The 20,853-nt window shown below is 43.6% G+C and overlaps 1 protein-coding gene across 8 annotated transcripts in view; it reads left to right on the plus strand.

Moving 5' to 3' along the window:
- Window positions 1-20,853, plus strand: part of TMCC3 (transmembrane and coiled-coil domain family 3) — a 382,147-nt gene that overhangs the window by 272,135 nt on the left and 89,159 nt on the right. Inside the window, exon 1 of one of the 8 annotated variants that reach the window (XM_039472540.2) lies at window positions 20,172-20,378. The exons of the other annotated variants lie outside the window; for them this stretch is intronic. Coding sequence (XP_039328474.1) covers window positions 20,301-20,378 — 78 coding nt within the window. The 5' untranslated portion in view covers window positions 20,172-20,300. Of the gene's footprint in view, window positions 1-20,171; window positions 20,379-20,853 lie in introns of those variants that run through there. 8 annotated transcript variants of the gene reach the window in all.

The raw sequence follows: 20,853 nt of genomic DNA on the forward strand, positions 1-20,853 counted from the left end.
CTTTGGGAGACCAAGGCAGGTGGATCACCTGAGGTCAGGAGTTCAAGACCAGCCTGGTCAACATGGTGAAACCCCATCTCTACTACAGACATAAAAATTAGCCTGGCATGGTGGCACAAGCCTGTAATCCCAGCTACTCGGGAGGCTGAGGCAAGAGAATCACTTGAACCCGGGAGGCAGAGGTTGCTGTGAGCCGAGATTGTGCCACTACACTCCAGCCTGGGTGACAGGGTAAGACTCTGTCTCAAAAAAAAAAAGGAAGTGGAAACACTGAGAGATACCAGAGATGACTCTGCATGGAGGGATGACCATGTGAGGACACAGCAAGAAGGCAGCTGTCTGCAAACCAAAGAGAGAGACCTCAGAGAAACCAACCCTGCTGGGACCTTGGTTTTGGACTTCCAGCCTCTAGAACAGTGAGGAATTAAACTTTTGTGGGTTAAGCCCCCCAGTCTGTGGTATTTTGTTACACAGCCTGAGCAAACTAATACAAATACTTACAGCAACGTCACATTTCTGCTACGAGATCACTGCAGGATCAAACAAGAGAATCCAAGAAGGAGATCTAGAAAAACGGGTGAAACCACTTTCAAGCAGGAAATAAACTCACTGGAGAGACGATCTAGCAGCACATGTGTGATACATGTTCTAGGTGTGTAACATCTTTGGAACGTTTTTTCCTCCATCAAAGCCCCATTTTGGGGTTTTAACCTCTTTTGAAGTCAGGGAAAAATTCTGATCACAGGCTCAGGCATACAAAAGTGTAAACAAACCATGTGGCGTTCAGAGAGCTGTGTCCATGCTGATGCTGAATGCTAGGAATGTCTGATGCATGGGGTTACGTGGAGAATTAACCTGCTTCGATCTGGGTGGATTAAGATAAAACTGAGCTGTGCTCAGTTAACAGCCCAGATGGAGGTGAGTGGTGCTGTTAATAGCACGGGAACAGTCATTGTTCAGCTGGATTTTGGTTTCAGCTTTATAGAGTTAGCTTCAAAGAAGTCTTTAGAAGTACTTTGCACAGTCATGGAGTCTCTCTGTGTATTTGATGGCCTCCGGCTCCATTCTAAAAGTGTGACCTTTGTAAGGCCATAAGTGACTTCTGCTTGATTCAGGACATTAAAGAAGGAAAAAAAAAATGTATTTTCTAACCCTGTAATATAGACCTCTTCAAGACAGGTTCTTAAAAATCATTTGTTCCTTTTATTTCTATTAATTCCTATTTATTTCTATTGATTGGGTAGATAATGAATATCAGTGTATAATTTATGTAGTATACAGTCCATTTAGAATTTCCTATGAATTATCAATAATAGAAAATGTGTGCTGGGCACGGTGGCTCATGCCTGTAATCCCAGCACTTTGGGAGGCCGAAGTGGGTGAATCGGTTGAGCTCAGGAGTTTGAGACCAGTTTGGGCAACATGGCAAAACCCTGTTTCTACAAAAAAACACAAAAATTAGCTGGGTGCCAGTGTGCACCTGTAATACAACAATTAGCTGGGCACAGTGGCAGGCACCTGTAATCCCAACTACTTGGGAGGCTGAGGCAGGAGAATCACTTGAACCCTGGACGGGGAGGTTGCAGTGAGCAAAGACTGCACCACTGCACTCGAGCCTGGGCAACGACAGAGCAAGACTCCGTCTCACAAAGAAAGCAAAACAAACAAAAATAACAACAACAAAATCAAAACCAACCAAGAATGTTCTGAGATGAAACAATTGTACCTGCACATTAAATTTTGGGTTGGTATTCAGGGATCTACTGCAGTTTCACTCTTTTCCATGTGAACTACCAATTATTTCCTTTCTCCATTGATTTATGACACCACCTCCATCCTAGATTGTGCTTTGATATATGCATGAGTCTGTTTCTAAGCTCTCTCTTCCTGGGTCTCTATGCTAATTCCTAATCACCTGAACTATTGGCGATAACAGCTCTGGCTACCTGGTAGGGAAAACTCACTCTGTCTGCCCCTACTCACCATATTTTTCACCAACTTGTCTTTTTTTCATCCACTGAATTTTATTTTTCACTTTGTTTGTTTGTTTATTATTTTTGAGACAGGGTCTCGCTCTGTCACCCAGTTTGGAGTGCAGTCCCAGTCTTGGCTCACTGCAAGCTCCACCTCCCAGGCTCAAGTGATCCTCCTACCTCAACCTCCCCAGTAGCTGGGACTACAGGCATGTGATGCCACCATGCCCAGCTTTTTTTTTTTCTTTCATAGAGACAGGTTTTGCCATGTTGCCAAGGGTGGACTTTAACTCCTGGTCTCAAGCAGTCCACCCATCTTGGCCTCCCAAAGGGCTGAGATTACAGGCATGAGCCACCATGTCTGGCCTCTCTTCCACTGAATTTCTTCTAATTATTTTTTTTTTAAATGAGCCAGGGTCTCGCTCTGTCACCCAGGCTAGAGAGCAGTGGTATGATCTCAGCTCACTGAAAAGTAGCTGGGACTACAGGTATGTGACACCACACCCAGTTAATTTTTATATTTTTGATAGTGACAGGGTTTCACAATATTGGCCAGGCTGGTCTCGAACTTCTGACCTCAAGTGATCCAACTGCCTGGGCCTCCCAAAGTGCGGTGATTATAGGTGTGAGCCACTGTGCCTGGCCTCTTCCATCAAATTTTAAAATTAGCTTGTCAAGTTTTAGGAAAAATCCTTTTATGGGATTCTGTTTCAGGTATTGATTGACTTAGGAAAAACTGACATTTGTTTGATACTGCATCTTTTCCTCCATGAGTATGACCTTAATATTAGTTTGGGCTTTCTTTTACAGAAAAGCGAATGTTTAAAAAATATTAGTACACACTATATTCAAATCCTCAAACATTTATGGAAGGATTTACAACATAACAACCATGCTGGGGAATGATGGATTTTTAGAATGAGCAAGTGAGTCATCTTTTCAAAAAGATTATGGTCTATAGAGGGAGGTGTGGTAGATATATGTACAATCTACTTCACATAAATTAGACTATGATAAGTATGATGCTAAAGCTATACATAAGATGCTACCAGGGAAGGAGGATTAATTTAGGCCTGAGAGACCCCTTGGGAGCTGTCAGAGCCTTGTACAGTCCTAGTATTAGTATGGTTAGCTCAAGTTTGGCTCATTTTATATAATGAGATGTAAAGAATCCTTGCCAGTCTCTGTGTTTTCACATTTGGATAACTAAAAGTGGGCTTTGTGATTCATGTCGACGTGTCGTCAGTATAAAATATTTATGAGGTATTTTACATTCTTTTTTTTTTTGTACTGTCTTTAAGGTGTAAATTAATTAAAATTAAGTAAGACTTAAAACTCAGTTCCTCAGTCACAATAGGGACATTTCAAGTGCTTGGTGCCCGCCTGTGACCAGCGTCTACTGTATTCAGTGTGCAGATTCGGCCAGTCATTTATTATACACTTAATCTTCTACAAAAAAACACAAGAATTAGCAGCTGGGGGTGGTAGTGTGTACCTGTAATACAAAAATTACAGTGGGCACAATGGTGGGCACCTGTAATCACAGCTACTTGGGAGGCTGAGGCGGGAGAATCACTTAAACCCTTGAGGGAGAGGTTCCTCTCTAAATGAGGGGAAATATTTAAAGCACAGTAGTTTAAATAGGTCCTGGACTGGGGATTTATGAATAATCTATATTCTAATAATCTGTCTTCTAATTGGTTATATATAAAACATTCTGATATTTTTGGATTGTGGAAAGTCTGATTCCATTTGTGAAAGAATTAGATGGAAACAATGCACAATGGGAAAGGCCCTATCTCAGTAGAGCCTTATCTAGAGAATGGTTTTGTAATTGTGACTGTCAGGAAGCACCAGTGAAATTTATGAATTTTCTGTCTCTTTCATTGAAGCAGAAATTCAAAATAGAGCTCTGTAAATTGGTCAGCGTTATCTTGGATCTTTTTTTTTTTTTTCCTTGAAACAGAGTTTCACACTGTCTCCCTTTTTCTTGAAACAGAGTTTCACACTGTCTCCCTGGCTGGAGTGCAATGGCATAATCTCAGCACTGGGGTTCAGGTGATTCTCCTGCCTCAGCTTCCTGAGTAGCTGGGACTACAGGTGCCCTCCACCATGCCCAACTAATTTTTTGTATTTTTAGTAGAGACGGGGTTTCACTATGTTGGCCAAGCTGGTCTTGAACTCCTGACCTTGTGATCTACCCACTTTGGCCTCCCAAAGTGCCGGGACTACAGGTGTGAACCACTGGGCCCCCCATCTTGGATCTTTTACTTATTTTTTTTCCATTATCTCAGATCCTTTTAGCAGTTGAAAAGAAATCTTGTTGTTGTTGTAAACTACAAATGACCAAATCCTGCTAATATTCTGAAAAACCTACATGTTGTATTCTTGATTTCCTGATAACTTCTTCTTTTGCTTCTTTTGTTTGTTTGTTTGGTTGTTTTTGACAGGGTCTTGCTCTGTTGCCCAGGCTGGAGTGTAGTGGCGCCATTTTGGTTCACTGCAGCTTTGACCTCCAAGGCTCAAGCCATCCTCCCACCCCAGCCTCCTGAGTTGCTGGAACTACAGGTGTGCACCACCATGTCCAGCTAATTTTTAAAATTTTTTTGTAGAGACAGGGTTTTGCCATGTTGCCCAGGCTGGTCTCAAACTCCTGGGCTGAAGTGATCCACCTGCCTTGACCTCCCAGAGAGCTGAGATTACAGGTGTAGCCAGCGTACCTGGCCCCTGATAACTTCTGCTAATTCCTTTATATGTGTGTGATATATGTGTGTACATGCATGTTAGTGGGTGTACTTGCCTGCTAGGTACCCTCCTCTCCATATTATATTAGATACTTTAAATCTTGTGCCTTGTATAGCATTCTTCTCCTTTTGTGAAAGACATTCCTTCGAATGAAAGGAAAATCAATGGAGTGTCAGAAATATTAACTGGGAGTACATCACACTGATCTAGGAAGAAGCAGTGAGAAATAAGAGAACTATAGAATACATTTCAAAACTGTCAGCTAGGACAGTGAGGACTTCTAAATACTTGCAGGAAATTGAACCTTCACTTCCAAAGTGATAGGAGAATTGACTTCTAATTTTGTGAAACTTGAAATGTACAAACAAAAATCTAGACGTGCTTAGAAATGGTGGAAAAGATTGACAGGGAGCCTTCAGACAAATGATAAAGTCATAAGGATATAATTTTGAATTTCCAAAGCTTTGTTTTCTTTCTTCGTGGAATGAACAGGGAACAAGAGGCTTAGAATGTAGAAATCATCTTCGTGGGAATGTTAGCGATAGTGGACTTGTGTTAAACCATTTAGGAGAAGCAGGGAAAGCCTGGGCAGGGAGTGGGGACAAGTCAGGTTCCTAGGAGTTAAATGTTTTGAGAGGGAACCTGCAACAGTGGATTTCGCAGATGTACCGAGATTCTTCCCTGTTCATATTCTCGGCAGTGCCAGCCTTGACTTGTGGTCAAGAGATAGTTATTGTTTAATGGGTGTAATTGTTTCCATTCCACAATTGAGGAAACTGAGGCTTATAAAGATTAAATAAATCATACAAGGATATACACCTAGTAAATAAGCTTAGATCTGGAATTTGGTCAATAATTTTGCCACTTATTAGCTGACTACCTTTGGTCAAATCACTTGATCTACTCACATGCCCTGGTTGCTACTCCGGAAATTGGGGAAAATCATAGCATCTGCTATCATGGAGATGGGAGGGCAGGGGTCTGGCAGTAACTCAGCTGATGTGTGGAAAGTGCCTGGTGCAGGAGAGGCAGGCAAAATAAACAACTATTGCCATTTACTGGCTCTGTGCAAAGTCCTTAGAAATGCCATAGGAAGACACAGAAGAAATCGAGAAAGATGTTACTCTTCAGTAGGAAAATATTTTGGACTTCTCTTGACCATTGTGCCCTGAATATTTCCGGGGGTGGGGTGGGACAGAAGACATCAACATTTGTGATACTTTGCATCTGGCATTTTGCTAGGTCTTGTAGCAGTCAGTTTTAGGCTTGATACATATAACAGAAAAACCCTACTTTGCCAAATGAGTTAAGATAACAGATTCTCAGTTAGCATTTTTACATGGAACATTTGATTTTGGCAACAGATGACCAACCTTAATTGGGAAATAACTGCACAACAATTTCTTCATCCATTATGTTGTGGATGACAAGTGGGTTGTTTCTAGATAGGGACTGCTGCCACTGTGAACGTTCTTGTATGCATGTCCTGGTTGATGTGCAGTCTCTGGGTGTATACTGAGGAGAGGAGTGGCTGGATGTGAGGGTGCTGCTACTCCAGATCATTACCAGCACTAAGTATCATAATACTTTTCAATTTTTGTCAATCTGGTAGAGTTATACTGATTTTTTGTTATTATAATTTTTATAATACCATTACAGAAACATTTCTTCATATGATTATATATTCTTCTTAAGTATAATTTTCAATAGCTGCACTGCATTTTTTGTATGTGTATATAATTTATATAATCAGCCCATGAGTTTTCATAAACAATAAATCATCCTTTGAATTGTTTTAATCTTTTCAGAATGATAAAATGTGTGATGTTTGTGTGTAAAATATTTTCTGTATTGTATTTTCCTATAATTTCTTTAGGATAGATTCCTAGAAGTAGAGTATTTTGGTCAAACTGTACCAGCAAAAAGACCCTCTGTATTCTACGTGAGAGCCAGGGCCTTGGGAATGAAAGAAACTGAAGGTTAATGTAAAAGGAGGAAGTATGCCCTTGTCACTTCTGCAAGTTTGCAGACTCTGCAGTAGCAGGAAGAGCACAGGCAGAAGCTGAGGTGGGGAGGGGGATGGCCAGGGTCCAGAGCTTGTCCACAGGCTCCTACTTTCATCCTAATTCTATTAACAAAATTTGTGGCCGGGCACAGTGGCTCACACCTATAATCCCAGCACATTGGGAGGCCAAGGCAGGCAGATCATGAGTTCAAGAGATCAAGACCAGCCTGGCCAACATGGTGAAACCCCATCTCTACTAAAAATACAAAAAATTAGCTAGGCATGGTGGTGGGCACCTGTAGTCTCAGCAACTTGGGAGGCTGAGGCAGGAGAATCACTTGAATCCAGGAGGCGAAGGTTGCAGTGAGCCAGGATCATGCCATTGCACTCCAGTCTGGTAACAGAGTGAGACTCTGTCTCGAAAAAAAAAAATGTAATTATGACATACGGCATGGAAATGTGTCCTCCACCTTACTAGAATGCTTTCCAGGATAACAGCATACATCCTTTCTGAAGTCTTACTGGTAAGGAGAAAGAGATACCCCATGAAGAAAGACTTTAGGTTTGGTTTGGTTTTGTGCAGACATTTATTGAGCTCTTATTTTGTAAGGCCTTTACATATATAACATCATTTAATCCTCAACAACAGTATGAGGTGGGTACTATTGTTATCCTTTGCTTACGAATGTGAGAAACAAGGCTTTATAGCTCGTAAGGAGCAGTGCCAAGATACGAATCCAAGCAGTCTGTCTCCAGTACACCATACCGCCTCCCTGTAACAGCACAAGATCGTTTATAATTGAATGTTTATGTGAGTGACTTAAGCAACAGATACTGTCAGAATTCAGAGAAGAGAGAGATAACAGTGTGGACTGGAGAGGACAAGGCAGGCTTCAGCAAGCAGCATCCTCTTTTGAAAGGACTGTGACTTGGACTGTTTAAAAACAACATCACATCAGATTTTTCTGGCAGTTTCATTTCCCACCTTCCTTATCTTGCAAAGTGAGTTGATAAAATGCAAAGTTGATAAAATGCAAAATTCACGGACGATATGTTCCTGGAGTATAGCTAGCTCATCCTTCAGATTCAGTATGTGCTTAATGAAAGAGAATTCTCCTGGGCCGGCCATGCATAGAGTGGAGTCAGCTAGAGATCCCCAGAGAACTGCTTTCTCTGTGGCTGTGTAAAGTAGGAACCACAACATCACAACTCCAGTTAAGGGATCAACTGAATGGAACGTTCCATGCCTAGTACAAAGTAAGGCATTTTTAATCTACATTTGTTTTCTAACGCTATTATAGACTTCGGAGAAACTGCAATAGCAGATAGCCAACAGTTATACACAGTAATCAGAGAGAGAAACTCTTTCCAAGTGATAGGGTCAAGAGGTTAGAAATAGCAGACCACTTATAATCTGTGTGTACGTGATATAAAATAAAGACTCAAAGCAATATGGGAATCATAAAACACAGAGCAAAGCAAAGCACATGAATTTTCAAAATTCTTTTTTTTTTTTTTTTTTTTTTTTTTTGAGACAGGGTCTCGCTCTGTTGCCTAGGCTGGAGTGCAGTGGTGTAGTTTTGGCTTACTGAAACCTCTGCCTCCCAGATTCAAGAATTCTCATGCCTCAGCTACGCAAGTACCTGGGATTACAGGCACGCATCACCACACCCAGCTAATTTTTGTATTTTTTTGTAGAGACAGGGTTTTGCCATGTTGGCTAGGCTGATCTCGAACTCCTGGCCTGTAATCCACATGCCTCAGCCTCCCGAAGTGCTGGCATTACAGGTGTGTGCCGCTATACCGGGCTGATTTTTGTGTTTTAGACAGGGTTTCACCGTGTCAGCTGGGCTGATCCCAAACTCCTGGCCTCAAGTGACCCACCTGCTTCTGCCTCCCAAAGGAATTTGCAAAACTCTTTACTCAACCTTGCTATGTAACTGTTTACTACTCATTATATAATGAGTCATTTTGAATCTGAACCAAATCTACGAACGTTAGTATGTTCTTCCAATCAAATCAGGACTTAATTATCCATTATTTATTCCACAAAAGCCTTGCAGAATCAGTGCTTTGTGCCAGGTGCTGTGCTCAGCACTGATGGACCAAGGATAATGGACACTGCCCTTGGTCCTGAACTTGTGAGGTTGAGACACAGACACATACCTGTGGCCAGGTACTGACGTTTGCGGTCATATTAATGAGAACCACCCCCAATCTTTCTTTGCCCTCAGTTTCCACAGCTGGTCAATTCCTCTGGCACAGCAAAGGGCCATAACCTGGTAGAATATTTTGTGAACAGCTTCTCCAGAAAAAAAGTCCCTGTATCAATCAGTCCTGCCTGTGTTGTGGCCTTCCTCCCCAAACCCAGTTTTTACTGTGAAAATGACTACAACTGCACCTAATTTTTTTTTTTTCTTTTTGAGACAGAGTCTTACTCTCTCGGTCAGGCTGGAGTGCAGTGGCACGATCTTAGCTTACTGCAACCTCCGTCTCCTGGGTTCAAGCAAGTCTCCTGTCTCAGACTCCTGAGTAGCTGGGATTACAGGCACCCACCACCACATCTGGCTAGTTTTTGTCTTTTAATAGAGATGTGGTTTTGCCATGTTGGCCCGGCTGGTCTCGAACTCCTGGCTTCAACTGATCCACCTGTCTTGGCTTCCCAAAGTTCTGGGATTATAGGCATGAGCCACTGTGCCTGGCCTTAAAACACATTTTTAATTAAACTTAATTTTGAGATTGTAGTAGATGCATATGCACTTGTAAGGGATACTATGGAGGAACTGTGTACACTTTACCTGTCCCCCAGTGGTAGTATCTGTGTCCCCCAATGGTAGTGTCTTGTAAATCTTTAGTACAGATATCACATTAACATTGGTCAGTCTATCAATCTCATTCAGATTTCCTCAGTTGTACTTGTTTGTATGTGTGTGCATGTGTGTATTTAGTCCTCTGCAATTCTATCCACCACCACTCAAGATACAGGACAGTTCCAGCACCACGGGATCCCTGGTGCTGCCCTTTTATAACCCCTCCCACCTCCCTCCTGCAACTACCTCCTCCCATTCCTAGTGCCTGGTACCCACTCATCTTTTCTCCTTTTCTATACTTTTATCATTTCAAGAATGCTACATAAGTTGGGGCAGGGGCAGTGGCTCACACCTGTAATCCCAGCACTTTGGGCGGCCGAGGCAGGCAGATCACTTGAGGTCAGGAGTTTGAGACCAGCCTGGTCAACATGGTGAAACTCTGTCACTCCTAAAAATACAAAAATTAGCTGGGCATGGTGGCAGGTCCCTGCAGTCCCAGCTACTTGGGAGGCTGAAGCAGGAGAATCAGGATGCGGAGGTTGCAGTGAGCTGAGATTGTGCCACTGTACCCCAGCCTGGGAGAGAAAGTGAGACTTCATCTCAAAAAAAAAAAAAAAAAGCTACGTAAGTGGAATCATACTGTATATGACCTTTTGGGATTAGTTTTTTAGATGCAATATAATTCCCTAGAGACTTATCCAATTGTTGCATATCAAATAGTTTGTTCCTTTTTATTGCTGAGTCATATTCCATGGTATGGATGTACCACAGGTGTTTAACCATTCACATATTGAAGGACGTGGTGTTGCTACCAGGTTTTGGCAATTATGAATAAAGCTGCTCTGAACATTTGTATATAGGTTTCTGTTTGAACATGTTGTCTTTCTGGGATAAATGCCCAAGAGTGCAATTGCTGGGTCAGATGGTATTTGCATGTTTTAGTCTTATAAAAAACTGTCAAACTGCTCTCCAGAGAGGCTGAACCATTTTACATTCCTACCAGCAATGTATGACTTATCTATTTTCTCCCCATCCTTTCCAGCAATATGTGTTATGAATCGTTTTTATTGTAGCCATTTTGATAAGCGTGCAGCAACATCTCATTGTGGTTTTAATTTGCATTTCCCTAATGGCTAATAACACTGAACATTTCTTCATGTGTTTATTTCCCATTAGTATATTCTCTTCAGTGAAATGTCTGTTCCTGTGTCTTGCTCATTTTTTAATTGGATTGTTTATTTTTTATTTATTTTTTTATTTGAGATGGAGTCTCACTCTGTCTCCCAGGCTGGAGTACAGTGCTCCATCAACCTTGGCTCACTACAACCTCCGCCTCCCAGATTCAAGTGATTCTCCTGCCTCGGTCTCCTGAGCAGCTGAGATTACAGGCCCCAACCACCACTCCCAGCTAATTTTTTTTTTGTATTTTTAGTAGGGACGGGATTTCATCATGCAGGCCAGGCTGGTTTCGAACTCCTGACCTCAAGTGATTTGCTCACCTTGGCCTCCCAAAGTGCTAGGATTGCAAACATGAGTCACTGCGCCTGGCTCTGGCCAAGGATTGTTTATTTTTTACTATAGAGTTTTGAGAATTCTTTATACATTCTATGTACTCATCACTTGTTATATGTTTGGTTTTCTAAATATTTTCTTCCCATCTGTATCTTGTCTTTTTATCCTCTTATCAGAGTTTTTTGAGAAGCAAAAGCATTTCCTTTTGATGAGGTAAAATACATTTTTATACATCTTAATGTGGCCTCAAGCCTGCAGGTAAGGCATATGTTGAAGACTATGTCCCAGAACTCTTGAAGGCTGCCTGGACAATCTTCTAATTGCTCTTGAGAAATCAATAGCATGGAATTGTTGCATTTGCTAAAAAAAAAAAAAAAAAAGGAATATTCAAAGGCAAGCTCCCTCGCCTGCAGAGTTTCCATTGAGTCTGTCTACTTTCCTGTTTTTAATCAAAATCTTGCCAAGTGGAAGTTTCAGGCTTCTGTGCCAGATAATTGCTGATACTAAACAAATAGCAGTGATTATTTCTTTGCAGTCACATAGAACATGCTATGTTAGAAATTAAATGTAAATGTTAAGAGTGTGGTCATTTTTAGTTGGCTATAAACCAGGTAGTTAGAATTAGAGAATCGTATTTGCATCAGGCCAGAAAGCTGCTGAGCCACAACATCAGCATCTCCGTCTATTTGTAGGCATATAGATTTGTAGAGCTGATCACCATGTGTTCACCTCAAGCTAGTAGAATACATTTTAAAAACCTGATTTATTCTTCATTTTGCTCTGTTCTTATATCCTTGGGGGGGAAGCTTGTTGTACTTTTTGTCTTATGAATCTTTCCCCCAAAGGGAACACTTCTCTGCACTATTAAATCAAACTGGAATAAGGAAAGAAATACATTTTCCTTTCCTTCACAAGAGGCTTGCACTTTTGTCTTCAACATCGGGCTTTCCTTGTGTCTTCTCCTCGCTGCAATGACCGTAGGACTGAAACTTCGAAGGAGGTGAGCTGCGTGAGGAGACCACCTCCTTCCTGTGTCCTAGCACCATGCCAAGGACATATCTTGGCATCTACAGCAAGGCTTTGGTGGTGGTGGTGGTGGGGGCGGGGGGGGGTGTCTGCCTCACTGTGTAGATGGGCTGGCCCTTCTGGATGTCTTACTCATTTCTATATTCTCAGCACCAAGAGCAGAGGCTGCCACACCAAAGGTGCTTAGTAAATGACTGGAGAATTTACAAATGTCATAAACTACTTACTAGCTGAAAATTGGTAACATTCATCATTCAGCAAATTTTCATTATTTCCTATTACCCATTCCAACCCCTTAGGAACAGACACTAGTTTTTGCTTATGTCAGAGTCATTTTTTAAGACCCTAACGCCTGGAAAATAAGTAGACAGTTAATAACATTGATCTCATTCATTCACTCATTCATTCACCAAGCATTTATTGAATACTGTGTTAAGAACTGTTGGGAATATCTATACATACCTAGAAGGTACATTCCTTTCAGGTAACCTACACTCTAGTCTGTACATGGGTAAAGCACAGAAATTATCACATGAAATATTTAAAGAATATAACAGATTATAACCTTTGTATCGAAATAGCTAGTCCAGACTGTAATTAGTTGAGCAGTTCACAGGTCATCTGGTGTGGATCGACCACAGAAGGCTCTAGCTAGTGTCTGAGAAAACGCTAGAGTCCTCGGTGCCTCCACTGTAATCCTCTGCTAACTCTCCTTCTATTTGTGCTGTCCAAAGTCCTTGCCTTCTCTTGAAATGCTGCCCTTTTCCTTGTCTTCTTTCTGCCCATACCCAGCATTACATGTTGCATTAGACAGGATTCTTTGGGTTGCAGCAGTCAGAAACCTATCTGTAATGTGCTTAAGCAAAAAGAGGAATCCATTGCTTCATATCAATGAAAAGGGGGTCTAAACAAGGCTGGTGTGGTGAATTGGCTGCCCAGAGGGCAGTCAGCAACTTCTCCATTCTATGCACACACCACTCCTTCCATCAACAAGTGGACCCTGTTTTTCCTCCTCTGGAGTTTAAGCTGGACTTTTGACTTGCCTTGACCAGTAGAATATCATGGAACCGATACTCTGTCAGTTCTAGGCTAAGCCTTAGGAAATCTGGCAGCTTTTGTTTTTGCTATGTTGGAAGCCAGCCACCATGTAAAAAAGTCCAACTACCCTGATGGAGAGAGGGGATCCCTGCAAGATGAGAGAGTGTAAAATAAAAAATTTATTTAGAAAAGTATAAACAGGCCAGCTACAGTGGCTCATGCCTATAATCCCAGCTTTGGGAGGCTGAGGTGGGAAAGGCCAGGAGTTAAGATCAGCCTAGGCACATAGCAGGACCCTGTTGCTACAAAAAATAAATTAACTGGGCATGGTGATGCACCTGTAGTCTCAGCTACTCAGGAGAATGAGGTGGGAAGATCGCTTGAATCTGGGAGTTTGAGGCTGCTATGAGCTGTCATCATGCTATTACACTCCAGCCCAGGTGACAGAGTAAGATCCTGCCTCTAAAAAGAAAAAAAAAAGTTTAAAAAAAAAAAACTATAAACATGTAAAAATAAAGACAGAGGCCTGGTCAGCCTCTACCATTCCAGCCACCCTAAGTCTCATAGGTGCTGACATGTTGTTTGTAGAAAAATCAACTCAAACTATGTCTCTCCTCTGTTCTTAGACCACAAAAACAATCAACACAGAAGACTTCTGTGACCAAACATGGGAGGGAGCGGTTTCCACACACCAAGCAAGCAGTCAGTTCTGGACCCCAGCTGGGTGTCCTCCAAGTCTACCTGGAGATAGTGTCAGATCCCACAGATCTTGGCTGAGTCCCCAAGGCTGCCCTTCCTTCAGATGCCAGTCACAGCCCAGGCCTTCAGAACTTCTGACTGACCGGCTTCAAGTTGGGGTTCCCATGACCCCCTCTTTGGGTTCAATTAATTTGCTAGAGCAACTCAGAGAACTCAGGGAAACTTACATTTTCCGTTTTCTGGTTTAGTATACAGGATATCCGAGAGGATACAGATGAAGAGATGCATGGGTGAGGTGGGGGAAGGAGCGCAGGGCTTCTGTGTCCCCCCTGTGTACCACGCCCTCCACAGGTGTCCAGCTATCCAGAAGCCCCCTGAGCCCTGTCCTCTCGGGCCTTTTATGGAAACTTCACTGGATAGGTATGATTGACAACCATGTAGAAATGTGATTGGGCAAAAGGGTAATGTGATCTAATACTAAGAGACTGAGTGGCGAGATCCAGCAAGGCCTGTCTGTTCAGATTCTTCTTGGCTTCTCCGTGTAGCCTTTCTTCCTCCAGGGTATGGGGCAGGACCCTTTCTGAAATGAGCCTTATGCCCTCCAGTCAGACAAGGTAGGTCAGAGAATTTCTTCATGGCCAGCTGCAAGGCAGAAAGGTGGGGGAAGATTCCTACCTTTGGGAGAGAAAACAGCAGGTGGAATGAGGGCAGGAGAAGGCGTCTGAGGCCAGCTTCTGGGGTCTAAAGTGCCCCAACATCATGACAAGAGGCTATTACCGGGGCATTGGTAATTATGAGCCAGGAACCATGGATGTATTATATATATATAATATATATTATACATTGACTATATATATATGTATAATATATGTATATATATATTATACAATGAATATATATATATATATATATTCATTCATATCACATGTGATGAAGCCATCTTGGACACTTTAGCCCCACCCATTATCACATGGAGCACAGAAAAGCCACCTCGCTTCCCTTGGAGCCCTGCCCAGATTGCAGAGTCTTGAGCTAATGAGAGGTAGTCATTATAAGCAAAAGCTTTTTGTTTTGAGATGAAGTCTCGCTCTGTCACCCAGACTGGAGTGCAGTGACGTGATCTTGGCTCACTGCAACCTTCACCTCCCAGGTTCAGGCAATTCTCCTGCCTCAGTTTCCCGAGTAGCTGGGATTATAGGTACCCACCACCATGTCTTGCTAATTTTTATATTTTCACTAGAGACAGGGTTTCACCATGTTGGCCACGCTGGTCTTAAACTCCTGACCTCAGGTGATCCGCCCTCCTCAGCCTCTCAAAGTGCTGAGATTACAGGCATGAGCCACCGCCCCCAGCCAAGCTGAAGCATTTTAAAGTGGCTTGTCATAAAGCAATAGAGAATGGAGAATGCTGGAACTAGTGCTCTAAGGATTTAGTAAGAAGTCTTTCTCCGTTTCATGGCTCTGTTTTCCAGGGAGGCTGTCTTTGTATGGTGGAAGGATGTCCACTGCAGCGTCAGGCTTGCATTGTACCAGCTTAGCAATGCCCACTGGAAAGGCATAGGCTTTCCCAGCAGTTCCAGCAAAACTCTAGGGGTGACTCTGATTGGCTCGGATTAACTCATGTGCCTATCCCTGCGCAAGCCACAGTGACTCTGATTGGCCAAGGCTGGATGACCCGCCTCTCTCTGGATCCAAGGATGGGAATGGTCTGCCTTATGTAAACCATTTAGATTAAAAGTAGGAATAGGGTAGGTCCCAAGAGAAAACCGAGGTACCGTTTTCAGAATTAAAAGGTGGAATGCTGGGCAGGCTGAAACAACAAACATGCACCACAAAATTCAAGCGTAATCCTACCTCTTTTTGTAGGCCTTTCACCATCACTTTACACTTTAAACCATTACAGCTCAACTGACCTGGGCTCTTCCTTGGTGCTTTTAGCATCGGCTGTCTTGTGCTCCTTCCTCAATACTTTGCAAGTTAATTCGTATTTCACACCTTAGGTGTGAACCTTTGTATTCCTTATTGTTCTGACTGCATTTGTTATTTTAACTGTTATATTTTCCATTACTTGCTGCAAGGAGAAGCTCTTGGAGGTATCAGAGGCACAGAATTCTTACACTGATAGGAGGAATTTGCACCTGCGCTCTCCCTCTCCCTCTCTCTCTCTCTCTCCAGGGCTGACAAAATCCTAGGTATTGACATTGCATCCAAAGGCAGGGATGTGGTCTATTTTCCCCTTGGGTTCTACTACCCAAAAGGAGAGCCAGATGGCGATCAGCACTGATTGTTTTCTTTCTGTTCTGGGGAGCTTGCTCTTGTGCTGTTTAATTTGTATATTTTCAAAAAATAGTTTTGTATGAGTGCCCAGCAGAGCAGCTTCTGAACAACTAGCTTATGAAATAAATTTAAATGATCTAAAAAAGAACATCCTTTGTTAATTGAAATTTAAGTGAGCCTAATAAAGTTTTAATTTATCGTTCTCATTGAGGGTCAGCATTCCAGGTTGGAATTCTAAGAAACATCAAGCCAGTAATAGAAATGGAAAGTAAATGCCTGTTGGCACTCCCACCCAAAGCCCAACCCTGGTTTGTCAGGGCTGTTTATTCACACATAAAGTGCCATTATGTTTATTTACTTGAGAAAGTACCCCCAACTGGTGATATGAATTCCAGAATTAAGGATATCACCATATCTGTTCCTTTGAGTCTTTGTTACCTTTAAATTTTTGAATTATTCTAAAATATAATGTGTATGTATGAATGAATGTATATCCAGTGTAGCAACAGTCATTTGTTAAAGAGTGTTATATATTGGCCAGGTGCGGTGGCTCACACTTGTAATCCCAGCACTTTAGTAGGCTGAGGTGGGCAGATCATGAGGTCAAGAGATCAGGACCATCCTTGCCAACATGGTGAAACCCCATCTCTCCTAAAAATACAAAAAAAAATCAGCTGGGCATGGTGGCACATGCCTGTAGTCCCAGCTTCTTGGGAGGCTAAGGCAGGAGAATCACTTGAACCTGAGAAGCGGAGGTTGTAGTGAGACAAGATCTCGCCACTTCACTCCAGCCCAGTGACAGAGCGAGACTCCATCTCGGAAAAAAAGCATTATGTATTTATAATTGTGTACCCCTTTTCTACTGAAGCCTTCTTCATCTCCCCACCAGAGAATTGTCCTGAAATTTGTGTTTATTATGCTCTTGCTTTTCTTAAACTTTACAGGAAGGCCAGACATGGTGGCTCACACTTGTAATCCCAGCACTTCAGGAGGCTGAGGTGGGTGGATCACCTGAGGCCAGGAGTTCAAGACCAGCCTGGCCAACATGGTGAAAACCCATCTCTACCAAAAAGACAAAAATTAGCCCTGCATGGTAGCACACGTCTGTAATCCAGATACTCGGGAGGCTGAGGCATGAGAATCACTTTAACTTGGGAGCCAGAGGTTGCAATGAGCTGTGATCATGCCACTGTACTGCAGCCTGGTCAATAGAGTAAGACTCTATCTCAAAAACTAACAAACAAAAACCCAAACAAAAACGTTAATTTTTTTTTTTTTTGAGACAAGTTCTCACCATATTGCCCAGGCTGGTCTAGAACTCCTGGGCTCAAGTGATCCTTCCTCCTCGGCTTCCTAAAGTGCTGGGATTATAGGTGTGAGCTACCTCACAGCCCCTACATGAATCTTACTACAAGTAATATTTTGTGGCTTGCTTTTTTTGTTTCTCAGTATTGTTTATGAAATTTGTCCATATTGATTTTTTTTAAGCTGGAGTTCAGACTGTGGCTTATGTTTCCGCTTTATTATTTTCATAAGCAGACATTTAAATTTTTTAATGTCAAACCTTTGTTGTTTATGCTTTTCATGAACTACTTTTTTTTTCTTGAGATGATAATATTTTTTCATTTCTTCTGATAATTTTAAGTTGTTTTTTTTTCTCCTTTAAGTCTTCAATCTGTTGGGTTTCTTTTTTATAACTCTTGATTTTTTTTAGAGACAGGTCTCACTCTGTTGTCCAGGCTGAATTCTTGGGCTCAAGTGATCCTCTTGCTTCAGCCTCCATGTCCAGCTAATTTTTTTCTTTCTTTTTCCTCTATCTGTTATTGGTTTTTGTTTATGCTGTGAGGTAGTGATCAACTTTTTAAAATCCAAGTGAAAAGGTAAATCATGCCACTCCTTTGCTCAAAAATTTCCAAATCTTACCATATTCTTCAAAATTAAAGTTCTTACAATGGAATAAAAGTCCCCACCTGATCTGGCCCTCTGAAATCTCTCTGACCTCATCTCCTTCCAGTGAACACTGGTCTCCTTGCTCTTCCTTGAACACTCTCAAAATGTTCAAGGCCCTTGAGTTTCTGTTTGTCTGTTGGAACTTTTCAGATATCTATACTTCTGGCTTCCTCACTTTCCAAGTCTTTGCTCAAAGGTCACCTTATCAAAAATCTCCCTCCAACACACACACATACCCCTCAACGTTTGGTATTTTTCTTCTCTTCTTTCAAAGAACTTACCTGGAAAATCTCTCTGGGCCTATTATAGTTGTGTGTTGGGGTAGCAGCAGGGGGTTATTTTTAAAGTATTGATTTAATTTTTTGAATGGCTTATGGACTACATGGGACTTTAAGTTAGTTTTAATCCTGTCTCTATAAAATATTTCTTTAAATTAGCCAGGCATAATGGTGCACACCTGTAGTTCCAGTTACTTGGGAAACTGAAGTGGGAGAATCCTTTGAGCCCAAGAATTTGAGGCCGCAGTGAGCTATGATTGTGCCACTGCACCCCAGCCTGGGCAACAGATACCCTATCTCTAAAAAACATTTTTTTAAAAAATTTACTTTTTGAATAGTTAATACATGTCCACAATATAAACATTCAAGTTTCAAAGGTATACACAATGAAAAAATAGATCTCTCTCCTATCTCTGCCTTCTAGCTACCTGGTTCCCCTCTCTTGGTATCAATTTCTTGTCTATTTCCCTAGTTTCTTGTTTATCCTTCCAGAAATATGTCATGTATATAGAAGCATATAACATGGATTGTTTTTACATAAATGGTGGAATGCCATATATATTATCCTGCACATTGCTTTTCCACTTAACCCTGTATGTTAGATATGTTTCCAAAGCTATTCATAGAAGCCTGCCTCATTTCTATTCCAGTTAGCGAATATTCTATTGGATGATGTACCATCACTTACTAGTCTCCTTCTGAAGGATGATTAGGCTGTTCTGTCTTTACAGCGGCCTTCTAACCAGTGTGTTTTGCCCATCTTTCATTGCTGCTTCACCCTGCTGTCAGATACACCTTCTCCCTAAACTTCCATTCTCATGCTATCATTTTCCTATTCAAGAATCTCCAGCAGCTGCCCAGTTCCCACAGAATAAGGCTGAACTTCTTACCCTTGAACGAATATCCTGCATGGTCTCCGCCTTCTTTCCGTCATGTCTTCCTGTTCCTGAAGACACTCCCCAAAACTGATAACTTGAGGTTTTTCCAAATGTACCTCTGATTTTGGGGGCTCCAAAATTTTCTTCAGCCTGCTCTACCCTCCCTGTCGAACACTATGGGGGCAGATCAAATCTGTCCCTCCCTCTGGGCTGGTCACACTGGGCTCCAGGTCCTCTCTGGAACAGCTGCACTTTAAATATTTCAGCCCAGTCTCCCACTGTACACCCTACAGGGCCAGACCAGGTGCTCTGAATTTTGTTTGAGGTTACTGATATTTAAATTGTTCACCAATCGGTCCTTCCTCTTCTAGACTCCAAATTCCTTGTGGGCAGGGACTGATCGCTGAGAACGGGAAATACTAAAATTAAAAGATATCCTGACTTTCAAGTAGCTTAAAACCTAAAGGTGAGCCAGGCATGCAAAATTAAAATACACAAAACAGTAGCATCTTAGTTTAAGTAGGCTCTAAGCTCAGGGGAATCATGGTGGGGACGCGGGGAGTCCTTTTTTTTTTTTTTAATCTCTGGTCTGTAGTCCAGGGTCTGGTACATGGCAGCTGCCCAATAATTGCCTGTTGAATGAAGAATAACATAAAAAGATGCATTTAAGGCAAGTGTCAACTTCTTGCAATAAAAGCCATCTTTTATATACAGAATAAGTCAACAGATAGTGTAGAGTGTGGATGTCGCTCATTTTGGAGGGAGAAAGAGGGCGGTTGTGGGAGGGGACGGACCGAGTTTCAGCCAGGGAGGCAGGCGAAGACACTGCTCTCCGAGTTGAGGGGGTGGGTGGGGGTCCCGGCGGCTGCGGGGCGCGGGGGAGGCGGGGAGAAGACGGGAAGGGGGAGGAGACTCTCGCCTCCTGCCCCGCCTCCCCCACCCCGCGGCGGCGGCGCAGGGCGGCCGCGCGGGTGTCGGCACCAGTGGCAACAGCTGCAGCAGCCGCGCCGCCCCCTCGCCCGCGGCTCCCGGGGTGAGCCGGAGCACGGCCGGCGGCTCGCGGCGCTGCGGCCTCGGAAGACAGGAAAGTTCCCGGCCCGAGCGCGGAGATGCCGGGCAGCGACACGGCGCTCACCGTGGACCGGACCTACTCGGACCCCGGCCGGCACCACCGCTGCAAGAGCCGGGTGAGCGCCGCGGGCTGGGGGCGGCGGGGGCGCGCGGGCCCGGGGGCGAGGCGGGCCGGGGCGGGCCGGGGCGGCGGCTCCGCGCTAACCCACGCGCCCTCCGCGTTCGCCGCCGGCCTCCGCTGCCGCCGGAGGTCCGTACCTTTCAGATCCTCCAAGCTGAAAGGGCTGGGCGGGGGGCCGGCGTCGGAGCCCGGGCTGCGGTTCCGGGACCCAGGGTCCGCCTGCTCCCCCGCGGCGCCCAGATTCCCCTCGCGCGGTGCGGGACGCCCGGTTCCCCGACGGCCGGCGCTCCACCGCCCTCCCCGCCAGGGAGCGCCCGCGGCGCGGCGCCCGGAGGCTAGGGAATCCCGCCACCCGCGGCCGCCCGCCTCCAGGTCTCGGGGGTCTCGCCCTCCCCGGGCGTGACGGCGCCCTCCCCGCCAAGTGTCCCGGCGCCCGCCGCGTCTCCCGGCCTTCCGGGCGTGTGGCCGGA

This window comes from Saimiri boliviensis, chromosome 7, assembly GCF_048565385.1.
Source record: "Saimiri boliviensis isolate mSaiBol1 chromosome 7, mSaiBol1.pri, whole genome shotgun sequence".
In the NCBI taxonomy this organism is placed as follows: domain Eukaryota; kingdom Metazoa; phylum Chordata; class Mammalia; order Primates; family Cebidae; genus Saimiri; species Saimiri boliviensis.